The following is a 21,769-nucleotide window of genomic DNA, read 5'->3' on the forward strand; positions in this document are numbered from 1 at the left end:
GATATTCGATATAGACGCTATCTGAGTGTGGGTGTACTCTTCGCTTTAAGACACAAAGTGTATTGTACTCTTTGCGAAACTGGTTTGAGATTCCATCCAACCTGGTGACCTGGTGACTTGTTTGCATTCAACTCTTTCATTCGTTTCTGTACAGCAGTGATGTATATTGCTGTCCTCCATACAGGGGTCTGCACAGTGGTCAAACGATGATGATGATTGATGATTTTCTTGCGTAAAAAATTTCTTAAATGCGAAATTTAAAACCTTGGCTTTCCATTTGATATCTTGTACTGTCCATCATGACAGGTCAAGAAGTGACTGGATAGTTGCTAAACCCGACTGCCGCTGGCGTTTGGGTAGGCGCAAGGTGAAGTGCACTTGGGCACGTGGTCCCCAAACCTTCTGTGATACCTGTAAATGAACTGTTGTGTTCACGAGGTGTCGAAGAGTTTGATGAAGAATGGCTACCTGACCTATTGCGGTAGCGACTCCTGTCGTTGCTAGAGTTGCGGCGGGGTAACAGTTCGATGATTTGTTTTGTTAACAGTCGACCTTGGCTGCTAGAGGATCGTAATCCGGTCATGTAACCACCGATGCCGATACCCTGTTACTGTACTGATACGAGTGCCAGTCATGGCATCTTGTATCTTTTCACCCAGGTCTTCGACTGCGTCTAAAGGCATTTCAGTCTGCGAAGCCATAATAGCTTTGACTTGTGGGGGTTGGCGGCTAGTCCACTAGCTTGTCTGGTACAATGTAGGTGTCGACTTTCGTTCTCGAATGTCTCGGGTACTGCGATACTTTCCTGTCGTAGATGGCTTCCTGTTTCTAAAATTGCCGTACGCATTCTTCTTATGAGGCAGAGATCTTGCAAAATAAGTTCCGCCTTAAGTTTTTCGTAGAAGTTGGTCTCAGGTGGCGACATTACCACGTCCTCGACGTCTCCAGCGAAATAGTGATAGAGTTGGCTGATGACCACCTTGGCCAACTTCGTCGAATCTGTAGATATTCTAGTCTAATGAAAGCTTACCCCAACTTGCTCAAACCGTAGTAAGGGGTTGTGTGGCTAGAAAAGCGGCAGCCACACTGCGTGTGGATACTGAAGGTATTGCCGCAGCCGGTGCGTCTGTCATTTTTCGAACTTGGTTGTATGGAAGTCCTTGCACTGTTCTGCCTACGCATGTTGGTTATGTCGGGTCTTTTTTGTGCTGTTTACGCATGCCGATTATATCGGTCTCACCTGTTTCGGAAAAGCTCGGTATGAGCCGTCTGAACAACTTCATTTTTTAATGTCATAATATTCAGCTAGACTGGTACGTGAAATACAATTCCCGCACACCGTGGGAAAATCTTAATTTAACACAACTCAGAAGAAGAATATCTTGTAAGGAAAACTAGTTTAAGATAAGCTTTACGTTGAATCGATACGACTCTTTAGAACAATATGTGTAACTACGTACGCTGTTGTCACTGAAGAAAGTTGTGCTGTAAAGTCAAACAATAGACATGTATTGTTGATACTGAAACACAGCGCTTCTGGTAACTAGTGCGTAAAAAATTTGGCAGCCGCGATAAAAACGAAGACTCAACACAAGTACAGCAGACGGCAATCTCGATCGCTACAAGCTTTTAACTTTTAGAATTACGTTGTTTCTTTTCATTTACTTTACGGGTATCTGACTATTTCGACATTTTTCGACTGTGGAGAAGTTTCTTTACCGTTGAGAGGTTTCTTCCGCCTATTTTACTTCTCTGCAACACGAAGCCAGCTGTGATTTAGTGGTGTTCGCAAGCATTGTTCGTGATAATTTAGATTGACCCATAACTTTGTTAATTTGATCCAAGTTTAGTGTTACACGACATAGAGAATTCAAAACTGATCTCCAGTCAACAAAGTTTATACAGTCGGTCGTTAACGAGACAGAAAGGAGGAGATGGTTAGTCCAAGCGGTCTGACGGTCCGGGGGGTTTTCGTGGCTAATTGGACTGTTTCCGTCCCTTTTTAGGTACCCTCCCCAACTGCTGATTTACGCCAGCCGTTCACTAGCAGCGAAACTGTTGTCACCGTCTGTCAGGCAGTGTCCTCGCCGACAGCCTTCGTCTCCATATAGTTTCATAGGACTAAGCCACTTGTTTTCTATACAGTGGGAGTAACTGAAATAATAACAACGTAAGGTAAGCCTTTTATTCTCAAGGATGATCACCGTTACCGTGTGCACAGAAAATATGATGAGTATACGACCTGGTTGTGCGTGAATTCCGGGCGGAAGTGCCGAGGCCGACTGAAAATTGCTGTTGTAGAATCATAGTTGAAGTGCAGCGTTATTGCCAACGTGAAGAAGCGGATGTGCTGATTAAGAAACGAAATCTTAACTGCTAGAAAAGACTACCCAAGGAAAAGATACTGCCTATTTTCTAAATTTTTAAAGAGGTATTTCAAGATTTGAAAGATAAAGGTTTAGATTTCGTCGCAAATGTGCCAAAATATGGTAACTACAAGACTGCGTTGTGAAAAGCAAACAGTGAAGTTTTTGCGACGTCCCAGAATCTTGCCACTGGTTTGCAGATTCAACTGAGGGAAGACATGTTGAAATTAACTGCAGGTAACAGTTTCTTGAAAACTGTCTTCTGGTCTGTTCATGACAGAAGAATCCTAGTGTTCGATTGGGAAGAAACTAAGAAAATCGCGTGTCGAAATGGAACTGTTCTTACGGACAGTTCATCTGACAATTGTTCGAAACAAATCTAACAACTGTACACCATACACGCTGACATCGGTAGCACAGGAGAAGAGGCGAAGGTATTTCCTGTTTTATTTGCTTTGTTCCCAGACTAAAGTCAACATACATATAACAGATTTTTTTCTGGATTGAAAAACACGATGCCTGGGTGGTCACCAAAAACCATAGTGCTTGGCACATAATTGGCTAGAATTAAAGTTATGAAAACAGTGTGCCCCGAAACGCCCATTTCAGATTGCAACTTTCACTTCATCCAATGTTTGGAAAAGAAAATATAAGAGCTGGGGTTAAGGGAGGAATGCATGGATCGAGAAAAAAAATCATTGTTTTGCAGCATGTGTGCCTACAGTGACACGTCCTCCAGCAAACAGTCTTGGTGAAGCGTGGACGGTGGAGGAAATGCCCGGTGGATGGAAGATCCTAGTATACCAACTGAAATGTGGAATGTTTTTAGCTAGCGGCACAGGTCCACGAATATCTTCGTAGGTTCACATAGGAAACCAAAATGTATACTTGTTGATAAATAAACAAAAGGACAAAGCTTTAAATGCTATATTTGAAATTAAATAAGACTCTCGTCTCCCTCTTCAAAAAAGAAGAAAAAGATACATAGATCTTGACAAAAGGTTAAAAGACATTAGAAGAGTATGTAACGTTTCGGGGGTTTAAGATTATGTTTAAAATATCTGCCATTCATACAAAAAAATTGCTTGTTAAAATTTATAAAATAAGAAGTTTATTCATTTACAGCAGTAATGTAGAAAGAAAAAGGTGAAAATAAACCAATAACAACTATAAAAACAGTTGGCAAAGCTCCTCCCCCCCCTCCCCGGTCTCTGTTGCGGCGTCCTCTGACCGTCTAAAATATTTGTAGGTGGAAAAACAACGTAGACCTCACGGGTTGCAAAGCCGAGCATTGGCTCGTTCTGAATTACGGGGGGAACGAGAGAATGAGTGCGACTGCTCTCCTTGTACATTAGGACAAAGGAAGATACTATCCATTTACGGTTGATCAGTTATTTTCGGAACCACATGTGAATGTTTTAATCGCGTCTGTCCTCTGCATTTGTACATCTGCAGTGAATATATCATTCATAAATAGTGTTTCTCTTTTCGGGAGCGGCAGATTTTGTTTCAAGTGTATAGACAAGGTAAATGTATTTAGAAATGTTGGTTAGTCCGGTGACCAGGGTCATTTAGGATGTGGTTTTATTAAATCGCATTCACTTCTGCTTCAAGAGAGAGACGATTAACGCGTTGAAGAATCTCCTGTGGGACAGCCAATTTCTAAACAGTGACTAGTTACGTAATTTGGATTTTCTGCAACATAATTTTGTCTGCCAGGAAGTGGCATCTGATATGAACAGATATTTCAAAGAGCGGAGGTCCCTACATAGGTTCTAATGCAGCGGTAGTGTATTTCTCTTTATTCAGGAAGTGCTAATACTGTCGTGAAAAATCCCACTGTAGTCTATTAGAGGTCTCGATAGCGACCGACGCGTTTTGCGCATTTTGACGGGATGTGCGCCCCTACAAAGAATGGGCCAACGAACCGAGAAAGTTTTTTGCTTGTTATAGTCTGGAAACCAGGTATCTGCGTGCAGGCTGCGAGTCGTACATTAGTCCCAACATCGTGCGGTCGAGCTAACTGATAACGTTTGCTCTAACAGCATCATCAGCGGAATAAGATGCTGTACACTTTAGCGGATAGTCATCGGCAGTTGTGATTTGACAGACCATATTGCTGGGCTTTTTATGTATCAGCCATCCATCAAGATATACGACATCTCGATGTTGTCTACTGTACGTAACCTGGAGAGACGTGGCCATAGAACAACAGGCACGTATCTTCTACATATTGCGATAGTTCAAAAGCTGGCAGCAAAGTAATTTGAGTTGTTGTTGTTGTTGTGGTCTTCAGTCCTGAGACTGGTTTGATGCAGCTCTCCATGCTACTCTATCCTGTGCAAGCTTCATCATCTCCCAGTACCCACTGCAACCCACATCCTTCTGAATCTGCTTGGTGTAGTCATCTCTTGGTCTCCCTCAACGATTTTTACCCTCTACGCTGCCCTCCAATACTAAATTGGTGATCCCTTGATGCCTCAGAACATGTCCTACCAACCGATCCCTTCTTCTGGTCAAGTTGCGCCACAAACTTCTCTTCTCCCCAATCTTATTCAGTACTTCCTCATTGGTTATGTGATCTACCCATCTAATTTTCAGCATTCTTCTGTAGCACCACATTTCGAAAGCTTCTATTCCCTTCTTGTCCAAACTACTTATCGTCCATGTTTCACTTCCATACACGGCTACACTCCATACAAATACTTTCAAAAATGACTTCCTGACACTTAAATCTATACTCGATGTTAACAAATTTCACTTTTTCAGAAACGCTTTCCCTGCCATTGCCAGTCTAGATTTTATATCCTCTCTACTTCGACCATCATCAGTTATTTTGCTCCCCAAATAGCAAAACTCCTTCACTACTTCAAGTGTCTCATTTCCTAATCTAATTCCCTCAGGATCACCCGATTTAATTCGACTACAGTGCATTATCCTCGTTTTGCTATTTGTTGATGTTCATCTTATATCCTCCTTTCAAGTCACTGTCCATTCCGTTCAACTGCTCCAAGTCCTTTGCTGTCTCTGACAGAATTACGATGTCGTCGGCGAACCTCAAAGTTTTTATTTCTTCTCTATGGATTTTAATACCTACTCCAAATTTTTCTTTTGTTTCCTTTACTGCTTGCCCAATATACAGATTGAATAACATCGGGGAGAGACTACAACCCTGTCTTACTCCCTTCCCAACCACTGCTTCCCTTTCTTGTCCCTCGACTCTTATAACTGCCATCTGGTTTATGTACAAATTGTAAATAGCCTTTCGCTCCCTGTATTTTACTCCTGCCACCTTCAGAATTTGAAAGAGACAGTCAACATTGTCATAAGCTTTCTCTAAGTCTACAAATGCTAGAAACGTAGGTTTGCCCTTCCTTAATCTAGCTTCTATGATGAGTCGTGGGGTCAGCATTGCCTCACGTGTTCCAAAATTTCTACGGAATCCAAACTGATCTTCCCCGAGGTCGGCTTCTACTAGTTTTTCCATTCGTCTGTAAAGAATTCGCCTTAGTATTTTGCAGCTGTGACTTATTAAACTGATAGTTCGGTAATTTTCACATCTGTCAACACCTGCTTTCTTTGGGATTGGAATTATTATATTCTTCTTGAAGTCTGCGGGTATTTCGCCTTTCTCATACATCTTGCTCACCAGATGGTAGAGTTTTGTCAGGACTGGCTCTCCCAAGGCCGTCAGTAGTTCCAATGGAATGTTGTCTACTCCGGGGGCCTTATTTCGACTCAGGTCATTCAGTGCTCTGTCAAACTCTACACGCAGTATCGTATCTCCCATTTCATCTTCGTCTTCATCTACATCTACATCCTCTTCCATTTCCATAATATTGTCCTCAAGTACATCGCCCTTGTATAGACCCTCTATATACTCCTTCCACCTTTCTGCTTTCCCTTCTTTGCTTAGAACTGGGTTTCCATCTGAGCTCTTTTCATACAAGTGGTTCTCTTTTCACCAAAGGTCTCTTTAATTTTCCTGTATGCAGTATCTGTCTTACCCCTCGTGAGATAAGCCTCTACATCCTTACATTTGTCCTCTAGCCATCCCTGCTGTCGATCTCATTTTTGAGACGTCTGTATTCCTTTTTGCCTGCTTCATTTACTGCATTTTTATATTTTCTCCTTTCATCAATTAAATTCAATATTTCTTCTGTTACCCAAGGATTTCTACTAGCCCTCGTCATTTTACCTACTTGATCCTCTGCTACCTTCACTACTTCATCCCTGAAAGCTACCCATTCTTCTTCTACTGTATTTCTTTCCCCCGTTCCTGTCAATTGTTCCCTTATGCTCTCCCTGAAACTCTGTACAACCTCTGGTTCTTTTAGTTTATCCATGTCCCATCTCCTTAAATTCCCACCTTTTTGCAGTTTCTTCAGTTTTAATCTACAGGTAATAACCAATAGATTGTGGTCAGAGTTCACATCTGCCCCTGGAAATGTCTTACAGTTTAAAACCTGGTTCCTAAATCTCTGTCTTACCATTATATAATCTATCAGATAGCTTTTAGTATCTCCAGGGTTCTTCCATGTGTACAACTTTCTTTTATGATTCTTGGACCAAGTGTTACCTATGATTAAGTTGTGCTCTGTGCAAAATTCTACCAGGCGGCTTCCTCTTTCATTGAGTATCAGCAGTGTATGCGCTGTTTAATATCGTACATACCTATCATGTCGAAGAAGAGCGCGCTGGATGAATGCAGCCAAGATGCATTTTGCTTAACCTACATTACAGTCGTATTCGACATGACGAGACTCTTCTCTGCTTCACTATAAATACGATTATTTTCCCTTGTTGTAGAGAGACATTTTGCAGGGTACGTTCTTTGAAAACGCTGTAATGCCTCTGAAGGCAAATGTTGTCTGTGCCAGGGGTGGTGTTACAGGTTTGCTTGATTGGCAGTTGAAGTACTTTTCATTGAATGGGATGCAGAAAAGTGCTGCTTCACTGTGAGATCGAAGAAAATTTCTTATGACTGGCAGATCACTGAGTGATTGTACTGCCAGTGACTGCATCTCCAGTGATGTGGGCAAATTTTTGTTTGTAAACGATTTCACGTTTCACCATATATCCACTGTTTTAGCTTTGCGGTTTTGTCTCGGCCGCTTTGTGGGCAGAGCCGTTTTCGTCCAGTCAGATCAGATATTGTTCTCTGTGTCTGACTTTCTACACCGATTTCAGACTATCTGATTTAAAGCTGCGAAACACCTCCATACACTGATGCTCTGCCGTTTACTGTGGTAAATAATCTAGTGCGAACCAATCCTAAATGAACGCTCGTTTAATATAGAAACATCATCGGAGCCACTCCCAAGCGGTCAGTAACTGACCTTTTCAGCCATCCTCCGGATATTGTATACCTACATTTCCTACATTTCCATTTCGTGTGTGGGTATACCTACATTTCCTTCGACAACGGATGTTGTTTGTGAGGACCGATTTTTTTCTTAAAGTCGTCAAGCGAAAGAAATGCCGTGATAATGGAATGAAGAGTGGATTTAAATGCCAAATGCAGTGGCTAAAGGCACTGACACGCAGTCAGACTCACATTGAAATCAGAAAACACTGTTCTGACTTAATTTGATTTCCTTGCTGAACTACGCACACAAAGATGGATCTGTCAGATAGGAACGGCATCATGCGATGCATAAGTGTACTTATTTTTATTCTGACAGTCGATTTCGGTCACGGTCTGACGATCCTTCAGCCACGAAAGATGTATTTCACTTTGCATTCCACAATTTCAATAATAAAACAATACGTTGTAATATCCTACTTTCTTATTAATTGTAACTGATACTTTACTCCTATCTTCCAGTGTAAACTATACGTTTCTATGGGCCTAGGAGGTCAGACTGTGACCGAAATCGATTGACAGACTAAAAACTGGTACAGCTGTGTATTATGCGACACAGTTCCTATAGCGTACAAAAAATATAGACGTGACAGCTGAGAAGCTATAACTGCGCCATATTACCAGAACACAGAGCGATGTGTACGCCAAAGCAATGAATATTTTGTTTTTTGTTGCAGGATACCGGCGTCGGCATGACGAAGGAAGAGTTGGTGTCCAACCTCGGAACGATCGCGCGATCCGGATCCAAGGTGAGTTCAGCGGCTCCTGTTAAAGGCAGCTGCGCTGCTGAAGTTTGCGTGGGTTTACTACTAGAGCATATTGTGTCGGTATGAGAAAATGAGATTAGAATATGCAAAAGAAAAAAGAGGTCACCATTCCAAAAGAGCACACAATTGGAATTGTAGCGCTACAGATGGTGTAGAACTTTCACCAGAAGATTATATGACCCTCCACCACTGACGTAAGTTATAAGACTGAAGTGAAGTGACGTGTCGTGTGTGGGTGATAGCTTTGTATATGAAATCGCCAGAATACAGTGTGTTGACACGGGGCTGTGGAGAATGACAAAAAGGAGCTACGGTGATTGGACGTGCCCCTGAAAACACCTTGAATGAAATTGCCCGATTTGTTAGTGTAGCCTATCAACGCGAACTTTCCAACGCACCTACAAGGAACAGACATCTGACGCGGCGTGAGAACATCGGTCTTAAATTATCCTAAACGACAGACGTCAGATTCTAGAGTCTCGTACTGACAATAACAGTGGGTTTCAAACCCGACAAAAATCGCTGCTTTCAAAGAATGCTGCTTCAGTTCGACCAGTTTCCAGCCGAACGTCGCAATGGAAAATGCTTGCAATAACCACATCGCCAAACACCGTTGTTCACAGCTGCACATTTACTGCATCTCTTCAGTGTGCCATACAACACAGAAACTGGGTGATAGCAGACTCGAGGCGATAATGTTCCGATGAGCCGCGATTTTTCCTCTTCACAAATGACGATAGGTGTCAGATGCACCAATAACACACTGAAGCAGTATGCGGACACTGTATTTCAAGCCGGGGAATGTTCAGTGATGTATTGCGGATGTTTTTTGTACCATGTTTTGGGCCCATTCAGGTTACAGCGAACATCAACCAGGATCTTTATTTCAACATTCTCTATGACCAAGTGTTGACTTTTCTTCTATATTTTCTTGATATATAGCCTACATTGTGGAAATTCTCGTCTTCCAAGCTGGCAACATCCGTTTGGATAGCGCTACAGGTATACGTCCGTAGTTTGACGAAACTTAGACACACTATTACATCTCGACTGGACCACTTAATCACTCGGTCTTAATTTCGTGAAAATATATGTCAGAACCACTTGGAAAAGGGGGGGGAAATGTAGTCTGTCAATTCGGTAGCTCTAAAGGATGTACTCGTCAGTAAGTGGGCTCAGCTGGATAGCACATATCTAAAGAAACTTGAGGACTCTCATCCTCAACAAATTTATGGCAGAGCCAGTCTTACACGGTATTAGCGTGATGTGTCCGGAGTGAGTAATGTGTTGTAGGGTGTGGATTTGCAGCTCGCACAGAAGTGAGAAAGTGCGCAAGACCAGGATGCGTAAAGGTCCCACTGGTTGAAGGCAGATCACGTTTACTTTGTTTTATGTATTTAACATCAACAAACAAAAGACGTAATCGAAGTAGTTTCTTACTCCCCTCCATACCGTTGGCAAACCAGATATGTAGCTGTTTTCCCTTCTATATATCACAGGTAAAAATATTCCGAACGTTGCGTACGGTACAATTCTTGTTTGTGCCACTTGAAACACACAAAAATATTTAAGGATCATTAGACCAACTCAATATTGAAGAAAATGCACTATGTGATCAAAATTATCCGGACACCTGGCTGAAATGACTTAAACGTTCGTGACGCCCTCCATCGGCAATGCTGGAATTTAATAAGGTGTTGGCCCACCCTTAACATTCGTGACAGCTTCCACTCTCGCAGACATACGTCCAGTCAGGTGCCAGAAGGTTTCTTGGCGAATGGAAGGCCATTCTTCACGGAGTGCTGCACTGAGGAGAGGTATCGACGTCGATCGGTGAGGTCTGGCACGAAGTCGGCGTTCCAAAACATCCCAAACGTTTTCTATGCAGTTCAGGTCAGGACACTGTGCAGGCCAGTCCATTACAGGGATGTTATTGTCGGGTAACCACTCCGCCACAGGCCGTGCGTTATGAACAGGTGCTCGATCGTGTTGAAAGACGCAGTCCCCATCTCCGAATTGCTCTTCAACAGTGGGAAGCAAGAAGGTGATTAAAACATCAGTTTAGGCCATGCAAAGCAACAAGGGGTGCAAGCCCCCTCCATTAAAAACACGACCACACCATAACACCATCGCCTCCCAATTTTATTGTTGGTACTACACACACTAGTAGATGACGTTCACCGGGCATTCGCCATACCCACACCCTCCCATCGGATCGCCACATTGTGTACCGTGATTCGTCCCTCCACACAACGTTTTTCCATTGTTCAATCGTCCAATGTTTACGCTTCTTACACCAAGCTAGGCGTCGTTTGGCATTTACCGGTGTGATGTGTGGCATATGAGCAGCTGTTCAACCATGAAACCCAAGTTTTCTCACCTCCCTCATAACTGTCATAGTACTTGCAGTGGAAGTTTCGTATCAGCGCACAATCCGCTGCAGAGTGAAAATCTCATTCTGTATCCTAATGCAGTTTGGAGTTCCTGTGTGATGGTAGATGTCTGCCTGTTACACATTACGACCCTCTTCAACTGTCGGCGGTATCTGCCAGTCAACATACGAGATCGGCCTGTGCGCTTTTGGGCTGTCCGTGTCCCTTCACGTTTCCACTTCATTATCACATCGGAAACAGTGGACCGAGGGATGTTTAGGAGGTTGGAAATCTCACGTACAGACGTATGACACAAGTGATACCCAATCACCTTATCCAGTTCAAAGTCCGTGAGTTCCGCGGAGCGCCCCATTCTACTCTCTCACTATGTCTAATGACTACTGAGGTCGTTGATATGGAGTACCTGGTAGTAGGTGGCAGCACAATGCACCTAAAATGAAAAATACGTTTTTGGGGGTGCCCGGATACTTCTGATCACATACTTTAGTTCTCCGCCATTGTGTATTTTAACGCCGACAGTACACACACCATCGACCAGCAACGAAAATCTCCCTATATCGTGCAACTCGCAGAGTTACTCGAACAGGCGTGTTAGTTTCTTTGCTGCGCTTGCAGGTTTTTCTCGTTTGTGGTGGGAGTAGAGGGTCAGTGGCTAAATGGTCGAAGGGCCTCGTTCGATCCCCGTTCAGCCTTATGATTTTCGTCTGTCAGTTTTCAGTTCTGTCACCTTTGAAGTGTTCTCCGTACATACATCTTCCCATAGATCTTGGGACGACAACAGTTACTATACCCTACTACCTAAAAATTTGCCAGTGGTTGTTAATGTGAAATGTGCCGAGCAGTACAGTGGTTCTTAATCTTCAGTAAATAGGGACATGACGCTACACAAATGATTAGCATTACAGACTTATAAATACACTATGACTTCGGAATTTCAGCAAGGAGTAGCCCCACATGTGCTGCAGTCATAGCCGCTAGACGTCGTGGATTCAAAAAGCGCCTGAATACGCTGCTGGGAAAAATTCTGCCACGCGGTTTGTAGGAGCGTCCACAGAGCGTCAACTGTGGCTGCAGGAGGACCTGAACGAATGTTTCCGGCCGACCGTATCCCCAGACACGCCCGATGGGCGATAGTCAGGTGAACGGGTAGGCCAGGAGAGAGCAGTGGTAACCGTCATCCCTCGCTAGATGAAGCCAGGCCTTGTCCTGCTGAAACACATCATGTAGAACTTTCTGCAGGAGGGGCAGTGCCTCGGGCTCTAAAACATTTTTGATGTCTCTGTAGTTACTGAGATTGCCCACAAGACGGAAGAGGCGAGATTGCGTGTTATAGACAATGACTCCCAATGCCTTCACACGTGGCGTTTGTCTGCTATGCCGCTCAACAATATAGTCTGCCCGATTGCGTTAACCACGCCATCGAACGCTTATATGGCGGTAACTGTAGGACAAGTTGAAGCGGTACTCGGTCGAAAACACTACATTTTGCCACTCAGCACACCAGTGTCGGAGTTCACATGCCATTTACAGTCTGCGGGGTTGATGGGTTGTCCAATGGAAGCCGACGCAATGGCATGCGTGCCACCAGTCCAGACCACGGAACACGGCGCCGAACCGTCTTGCAGACATGTCCGACACCCGTTGCAGTGCTCCAACGTCGCGCCAACACTGTGGACGAAGCTGTTTTGTCCGTTACGGCCAAGTGGAAAAGATGGCGCTGTGGGCACATTGTGTCCTCCAGTACCCTGTCGATGCTGTGTACGGCCCTCTTCTCTCCACTGATTCCATATACGCCTCAGTGTTGTAGCAACGTGCCCTGTACTAGCCGCAGTATCACGGAACGACAGACCGTGTTTCGGAGACCAATCATTCTGTCCCATTCGAAAGCGCTCACACGCCGATATTCCACCCTGTGATGACGGCGGGTCATAGTGGCACATGGTTACAAATTTCCACTCCGTATGAAGGCTCCGCATCGACTGAGCGTTGCATAATACTCACCTGTCCGGTCACACAAAAATAACCCTACGTGCGTGCCACCACGGTGCCATTTAAATCACTAACTATAATTGTTCTGTTCTACATACCGTCTTATCGTGGCGTGTTGCACACCATTGCTTCCGAGTGGTACACTTTTTACAAATAGTAGTGTAATATTGACCTGCGTTGTTACAGCGTTGCGATTGCAATGATCTTTACGTGTGGTCCTCCGGAAAGAAGTCTCCTCGTTTTTTGCACATATTATTAATTGAATTCGTCGTATACCTCTCGGTGGCTCATTCATAAACTTCTCTAGACCACGGATCTCAAGGTCGTGTATTCGACACCATGTCGGTATTAGGATTTTTTCGTGTCACTTATCAAGTCTTTCGTTATGACGGTGTTTCTTAATGTGAAAACCAGTGTTGCTCACGACCACAACTATTAAGATGAGACGGAACTCTCTTAAACGACCTCTTGGTCAGTGGCTACTGAAGGAAAAATACCCGAGGACGTCTTTCTTAGGATCCTTAAGTTCATAAGATTGGACCTTCAGTGTCAGTTTACCAACTTAGCATACAAGAGATTGCTTAGGAGGAAAATACACTCGTCAGCACAACGGTAGATTCTTTAATTTGGTCCAGTAGGATGTCGAATGGATACTTACAACACGCAAAATATTAGTCACTGTATTAGAAGATAGTGATAATAAGAATTACTTAACTTTGTAGAATTGATTTCCACAGGAATTGTATTAAGTGTGTACGAGTGGCTCAGAACGTTATCGTATCACTTGATACAGACTCAATACAAGTTTCTCACTGAGAGTACATTTGACGTTGACTTTCACGTGGGGTTATGCCTAAAGCATTGATCACACTGCTGGCCTAGTAGGAGACGATGCTGTCGTCTTAGCCCATGATCGCCCACTGAGGCTGAGCGGTCCTGTGCTCGGCCGTAAGTGGAGGAACGGTTGCGGCGGCCTTCCGAAACGTTTCTGGAAGTGGTTACGCCGGGGTATTCGTCTATGCGGCTTGCAGCGACTATCTCTTCTTGTGGTTACGTTACGAGGTACCTATCTTGTTTCGGCACCTCGCTCTTCCGGTGACACTAAAGAAGGCATAAGTAGAGCAATGAGTGGACGTTTATCCAAACACAAAGAACACCAAAATGATGTCATCTTACTCAAAGTAATCCACGTCGAAGACGATGTACAATTTCCCAGCAGCGGAGATTCCAGGCTTCTAGGTGGCAACTGCTAACAACCATCCTGAATACGGACTGCCAACTTATCTAAGAAAGAGCCTTAGCAACTATGAAGTGTTGCCTTCAACCTCAGTTGACAACGTTCTCTCAGAGGTGCATTCGAAGTGGGGAACTTGACTATAGTCAGTTTGTACAAACCACCAGGATGCAGTTAGCCTTCCTCACCTGAGACGCTCTGCTAAACCCAAAGGCCAGGATAGGTACTTTAAATTGTGGAAAGGGGCCAAATTAAGCGGCTGTCAGTTAAACTCTTAACATACAACTTTATTTATTTGACCAAACATTACAACAGACTAGAAAATTAAAAAATAACCCACGGCATTAATTTTTGGAACTTAATAATCGGCTGAATATGCCATACAATCTCATGCCTTAAGGGCAAGACCACTTTAATTTAAAATTGGCTGAAAGCCAATAACTTAAAACTCAAACCAAAATCAGAAATTTAAAAGGCAGAAGGCCTTACCTTAAATCAGTTCTTTAAATTAGGCTGAAGGCCCAATCAATCTTACACCTTAAGGGCATAACAACCTTAATTTAAAAATCGGCGTGAAGCCACACAAATAGGAAAAGGCAGTACACCCAACGGCGCTCAGAAGTTTCCGAGGGTCGGCCTGGAATTCAAACACTAACGCTCCCTTAGATGGGACAGGCAGTTGGCCCAACCATTCGCGATCCGACGACAACCTAACCGACAGACGGCCACCCACAACCAATTATACATTGTGCTGTCAAACTGCTCACCGTGCTGGACAGTGACAACACGATGAGGAAAATACATTGCCTGAATTTATGTCAACGACCAGGGCAGGTAACCGGAACGCTAACGGCCACAAGGCAGAAGATTCCGCTGGTGCACTTCAGTTCAAATAACCAAGTACAGTTAAACTCAACCGGAGGGTGGCTAAAATGTACCAACTTGAAAACACACATTGTTGCACACTGGAATGTCCTAACAGCCGACAACTAAATCCAAATGGCACAATGTGAGCAGTCGTTACTTGCTAGTAGATTAAGTCAAAACTCAACTTTCGTGTCCAGGATCAGTGAAGCCACAGACCTCACAGCAATGGAAACATCAGCACACACTTCGACCGCGCGTAGACGCCGCCAGCGGCGCCGGCCAAACTACGCGTCGCGGAGATTTCCTCGCTGCTCCACGCTAGGTGACCAACTGGTTGCACACAGCACAGCCGGAAACTATAAGCGCCAGGCCAAAGATAGTACAAGGTGCGAATATCGATACACACTGCTGCTACCGCTCGCGGAGAGAGAAGATAACAGCATAATCGTGATAACCGCGGGAGACTAAACATAGAATACCAACCAAGGTTTGACCAAGCGCATAACATGAGCGAGCTACGGCTCACCACCTCTGATCACAACACAACAGGCAAGTATCGTCGTTGCTGGCTTCAACAGCCACTGTATACTCTGGGGATGTAAGGAATGTTACGAAAATGGATGAGATGGATAAAACTCACCTTCAGCGACGACAACAGATTGATTAGCGAACTGGAAAACGTAGCAAAACTATGCATACCAAGGGAATACATTCCAGGCCGGAACTGAGACATCGAAAGGCTTCTCAAGGAATTTGAAGACGTTGGTGACCCTGCAACTACGTTCGGTCTTCCACAGTCACCAAATGTGAGCAATCAAACAAATGGAAGGAAACAGCAGCCTCCTTGGGCCGTACTCACTCCATCAGAAAGGCCTGGTTCTTAATGAGGAAGCTGGATACAGCGAACACCACCACCCGACAATAATAAGAAACGGGCGGCTCCACTAACATCTGAGTTTTCCAGCCCATTTCAATTGGTAGAAACCATAGACGCTATAAAGAACATGTAACTTACAAAGACAGAAAGCATTGATGGTATTCAAAAATGGTTCAAATGGCTCTGAGCACTATGGGACTTAACATCTGTGGTCATCAGTCCCCTAGAACTTAGAACTACTTAAACCTAACTAACCTAAGGACATCACACACATCCACGCCCGAGGCAGGATTCGAACCTGCGACCGTAGCAGTCGCGCGGTTCCGGACTGAGCGCCTAGAACCGCTAGACCACCACGGCCGGCGATGGTATTCACTCTGACTTTCTGTTCCACAATGATCCTACTTCTGTCAAACGGAGGAGCACATTCTTTTTAAGCATCTTACGAGTCAGACCTTCAAGAAAACTAAGATAATTGCTGACTCAAGCCAAACAAAGATCCCTCAAAAGTTGTAAACTACCGTCCCATTGCTATCCTTAGTGCCAAATGCAAGCTCCTGGGGAGACTTATTCATAATAGAATCTGCTCAGCCATCAACAAACGTGTCCCCATAGAGAAAGCTAAGAAGGGGAAAAGGTTCTGTTAATAGCAGTTAATATCGAAAACGGCTTTGAGAAGCAGAAGATAAACATGGGGATCTGCTTCGAACTGTCTACAGCCTGTGATACCGTGTGGCATGAAAGACGCTGCTCAAATTCATCAGTCCCATTCTGTGTCGGAAATTAACCACTCTAATTGGAAACATGCTGAGCAGTAGATACTTCTAGGTGTTCTCAGAGAACTCTAAAAGCTGAATTCAGTAAAATAAATAATGGTATCTCACAAGGTACCGTTATGGCCCCATTCCTTTTTAATTTGTATACATATGAGCTTCCAGAAACAAAGTCCAGGAAATTTATTTACATTGATTATATTGCTGGGATCGCTCAGATCAAACCCAAACATCAGACCTGAAGATAATGGCTGAATACTTCAAACGTAATTCCCTCCTCAAAAGACAGTTGTATCAACCTACCATCTACGGAATAAACAAGCAAACTACAAAACTAAGATCACACTTAGAGATCAGACTCTCCAATATCGCAACACTCCAAAATACCTTGTGTGGCCCTAGACTGGTCTTTGACATACAAAATCCATATCCGGAATGTGGCTACTAAAATCAAAATTCATAAAAATACTCCAGAATTTAACAGGAACCGCCTGGGGTTCCACTGTAACCGTCCTCAGATCATCAGCTTTAGCTCTTCCATATTCAGTCGCGGAATATTGCTGTTCTACTTTGTTAAACAGTAATTACACTAATACAATTGATTCAGTTGAGTCAAGCAGTGCACCTCATCACAAGGATGTATTCGCCCCATAAACACAATGGCTACTGATCCTTAGTAATAATGCCATCACCATTAGAGAGAGAAGTCATTGCTGATCATGTAAACAAAAATAAAAAAAACGGTATTACCAGTTGATTTAAAAATTATATTATGAGAACTCTAGCGATTTAGGTCTACAAAAGCATCGTGGCACGCAGTAGTCAGTGTGCAGGACAATGTCAACATGCAAGAAGCCTGAGGCAATCAATGGTATGAACAGTCTTCCTTGAAGTATCACCAACTGATCAAAACTAGGTGGAAGCAACCAGCATGTTGTCATCTACCATGATGACACTTGTGCATACTGAATCAGACCAGAACCGACTGGGACAGGTGTGGAGCATTACTGCACCAAAGAGGGTAGAAGTCCTGCCCCAAGTATGACTTCGGCGAACAGTGCAAGCAGTGTAATGTCCTTTCAGGACATTCAAAGAGATAGTTGAAAACTTTCACAGTTTATCTGCAGAAGCTCCTGACTAGATTACAAACCTTGATATAAGATATGTAAACCCATTACGAACTTGAGATTGTTTATATATGCCTATAAATGTTTATATCTGTTTTAAATACTTATCTAGTAATTCCTCCGTCATCATTCGATAAATAAATAAAATGTGAAAATGTCGAGTAGCACCATTGTTGGGAATAATAACAATAAAAAATGGCTCCCAGCACTATGGGACTTAACTTATGAGGTCATCAGTCCCCTAGAACGTAGAACTACTTAAACCTAACTAACCTAAGGACATCACACACACCCATGCCCGAGGCAGGATTCGAACTTGCGACCGTAGCGGTCGCGCGGTTCCAGACTGTAGCGCCTAGAACAGCTCGGCTACCCCGGCCGACTGTTGGGAATCCACGTAAAACTGTACGCTAGGTTAATTGGTTCAAAGATCGAAACAAGATAATGGCTCCAACCTTCGACACTGCCATGCCTATAGTCGAGTCGGCTTCATCCCTAGCAGTTGCAGTGCGCTGGGCGCGGAAGCTTCACGCTCCTACCTCAACTAATCACGTAAGGCGATTTTGTAAACGTCTCTATGCCAGCGCCACAGTTCTATAGACGGTCATTGTTTTCGCTTGCAGCCTTTTGAGCTTCACAGTTCAAGCTGGCAACATTGCTGCTAGCTGTCAGGGTACCTCTTACGCAAACTCAACTGAACGAAAAGGTCGACGAACAGTATGCTGCTTTTCCCAGCAGTGTCAGTGAAAAGGGTGGTACGTCTCTGGTTCCTTCGTATCAAGAGATGACTTCTGTGTAAAGACAGTGTAGAACAAAGTGTTCCGATTGCCCGAGACGTTTTCTAAAGCGAGGAGTAGGGAAATTTTTCTCCCCTCGGTGCGGGTGTTGAGACGGTGGCGGGGGCTAGACCTCTCCCCTCGGCTGATTGTCGCTATAGATCTGCGGGCCGGGGCCAGAGTCCGGCAGACAGATGACTCAATCTGCGGCCGGACAAAGGCGTCCGTCACACCGCGCCAGGCTTGCAGGTAGCTGGCTAGCTGGCTGCTGTTCCTAGCCAGGGACTGCACGCAGCTGTCGTGAAACATCCACCGCGTTGTCAGGAAACTCGTGCGATAGCAAGGACCTCCAACATCTCGGTCGAGTTATCGACTTTATTTTTCTACACACATGAACAAGTACTTAACGGCGTACCCTAATTTGATTTAAGTTACAATACTTCATAGAAAAGTGAAGCACTCAGAAGAAATGGCCGGATGTCAATGTAGCTCTGTACACGAACATTTCCTGTAGCAGAGTTTGCGTAAGAAGTACGTTGACAGCTAACAGCACAGCTGCCAGCTTTCAGCTGTGAAGCTCAAACGGTTGAAGTAGAAAACTGTAATCGTCTACAGAACTGTGACAATACCGAGGCGCTGGTGTAGAGAAGTTTACAAAATCGCCTTGCGTGGTTGTTTGAGTTAGGAGCGCGAAGGTTCCGCGCCCAGCGCACAGAAACTGTCAGTTGTGCTCCGTCGAAATGCCATGGATGTGAACGCGACGTTAAACTGTAATCTTCCTTCTTTCATTAAGCAGGGCGGTCGTAAGCACGTGTGGCAAGAAGTATCAGAGTGATCATCGTCGCACCATCATGTTTTTCACATCACTATCAAGTGCCCACTAATTTAAATCAGACTTTCGGCCTTTAAAATCGTTCCATTGCTTCTCTATTCCGACAAAGGTTTTCGCTAGTGTTGCATCTGTTGTTCAGTACACACGATTGTGGTGGAGCATACTTCGTGACTGCTTTGGAAACGTAGATGCAGTATGTTGCTAATTATACTGTTGCATTTGAGCAACGATCTTATCTTTCCTTTGGAAGACACTTGATGAAACACTTACGACAGGCAAACGAGGGAAAGCGGGGGAATAATTTATACAGTTTTGAAACTTCGAGAAAACACTCATCGGGGATAGGATTTTAAGAAACAGAAAAATTCTCTCCCCCATGAGTTTGCATCCCCCTCCTCCACCTCTTAATTTTTTTACCTTTCCCAATTTTTAGGAAAAACTGTTCATTTTTCGAAGGTAAAAAAATTCTTGTAAAGTTCTGCTTAAGGAGGTCACATGCGTGTTTTAACCAAGATAATCAGTTTTCAGGACAATCTATCTGGAAGATTAAAAATCCGTTAGCTTCTAATTTTGGCATAACTGTCAGCTTCGATTTTAATTCAGTTAATTACTTCTTCTATTTCTCCACTACTACTTGCCTTTTATACAATTAGAAATACATATGTAGCACTTAAACGTTAGTATTAAAACCTGAGAGTAAAAACAGAGAGATTGAAATTTCTTTTAAAACTTGCATTTATTGATTCAGAAAAATTCTACTGGACTGATTTGTCTCAGTATTATGCAGCTTAATATTGGAATCAAAATCATTTGTCATGAGGATTACTAATTATTATAGAATTAATCAACCTTTTATATCTTTATAATACCTTTACAACCATCCTATGTACGATGTTGCAACACAGGGACTGCAGTACGTATTTATCCGTCGATTTTTTTTTTTTTTTTTTTGTACATACTACTGAGTTTCTGCTCAAGAATTATATTTAGGGCTGAAGTAGAGACAGGCAACCACTGAAGTTGCACCTTAAATTGCTTTCATTTATTACTCTAAACCATCCACTACGCCACGGCTCTACGTTCAGGGCCATCTTTTGAGTATGTTTTCATGTCACTACATTACTCCTGTAGACTTAGTAACATCTTCACATTCATCAAATTAATGATTGGTTCATAATGTCTTGGATTGTGAAGCTACCAATATGTGAACAATGATTTTTACTATCACGAACGTTATTTTATTTTTTCATCCTCCAACGCCCAGGCAAGTTTTAAAAAACAAGACAAAAAGCGTAATAGATTGTGCATGACGAGGTGCTACTATAACTTTTCACACTGAAATTCTAGATACTTGTAGAATATTAAACAGTCTCCAGTTGCAAATTTTTTCCTTTATTTGAATACCGATTTCCAATATTTTGATCACCATTACATATGTCTTGCGCTCTTCAGGTAATATATGAAACAAAAAAAAAAAAAAACCTCGTAGCCAAGATGGGCACCGTTAACAGATGTAATGACGTAACAAAAGTGTAATAAACAAACACAATCGACCATTAGTGTGAGGCCACCATCAGCGTACGTCGTGGCGTATAATCGATGTGAGTGCGGTAACTACAGCGTGAGGTTGAACTAACAACTAGAATCAAGGGATGTGCATTTGACCAGTCAGTAGTGAGCAGGCAGTGTAAAGTAGCCGGGTGCGACCGTGGGTGTATGCCTTATTGTCCCTCAGATCGCAGTGGAGTATCATTCTAAATCAAGTGTTTCTTACACTCTCCAAAATGTTTTACAGAAGAGCAAAATGTGTGCGAAGTTTGTCGCGCACACAGAGTTAGTGTTATGAATACGAACCTACGACAAAACGACATAGTGCAGAAATTCACACGAAGGATCAACGCTTTGACGACGTAACCGACGTCCGAGCCAATGTAACGCGTGGATTAAACAACATTCCAAATAAGAACATTTCTGACAGTTTCACGTGCTTTTATGAACGTTCTGTGCGTCGTACTCAAGTTGGAGGAGACTATGTAGAACACTTGAGGCTTCTCTATTTTTTTTTTTTTTTTTTTTTTTTTTTTTTTTTTTTTTTGTTGAATCAATGTCGAAACTTTTTGGGCTGACGGGGTTTCACGCAGAATACTAACGGTGACCTTTACATCTTTTGGCGGTACCTGTCTTGGCCATTAGTTTATTATGTTGGAAATAATAGTTTAGAATGGAAATCGTATCCGACGAAAATCCTATAAATCGCAACTGCTATTAAAGTAAAAAGACTTGCAACCAAAGACTTTTTGGTGTTCTACAAGTATTATACAACGGGTTGCTATGTCCTTCAGAGTGATAATGTCACATTTCATCGAAATACTAGATCGCGTGTCCATTACCGACGCGGATGCG

The 21,769-nt window shown here is 43.3% G+C and overlaps 1 protein-coding gene across 1 annotated transcript in view; it reads left to right on the forward strand.

Annotated features, from left to right (window-relative positions):
- LOC126282239 (heat shock protein 75 kDa, mitochondrial-like) overlaps nt 1-21,769 on the forward strand; it is a 266,503-nt gene that overhangs the window by 149,411 nt on the left and 95,323 nt on the right. Inside the window, exon 5 of the mRNA XM_049981826.1 lies at nt 8,409-8,480. Within this exon, the coding sequence (XP_049837783.1) occupies nt 8,409-8,480 (72 nt within the window). The remainder of the gene's footprint in view (nt 1-8,408; nt 8,481-21,769) is intronic.

The sequence above is a fragment of the Schistocerca gregaria genome, chromosome 7, assembly GCF_023897955.1.
Source record: "Schistocerca gregaria isolate iqSchGreg1 chromosome 7, iqSchGreg1.2, whole genome shotgun sequence".
NCBI classification, from domain to species: domain Eukaryota; kingdom Metazoa; phylum Arthropoda; class Insecta; order Orthoptera; family Acrididae; genus Schistocerca; species Schistocerca gregaria.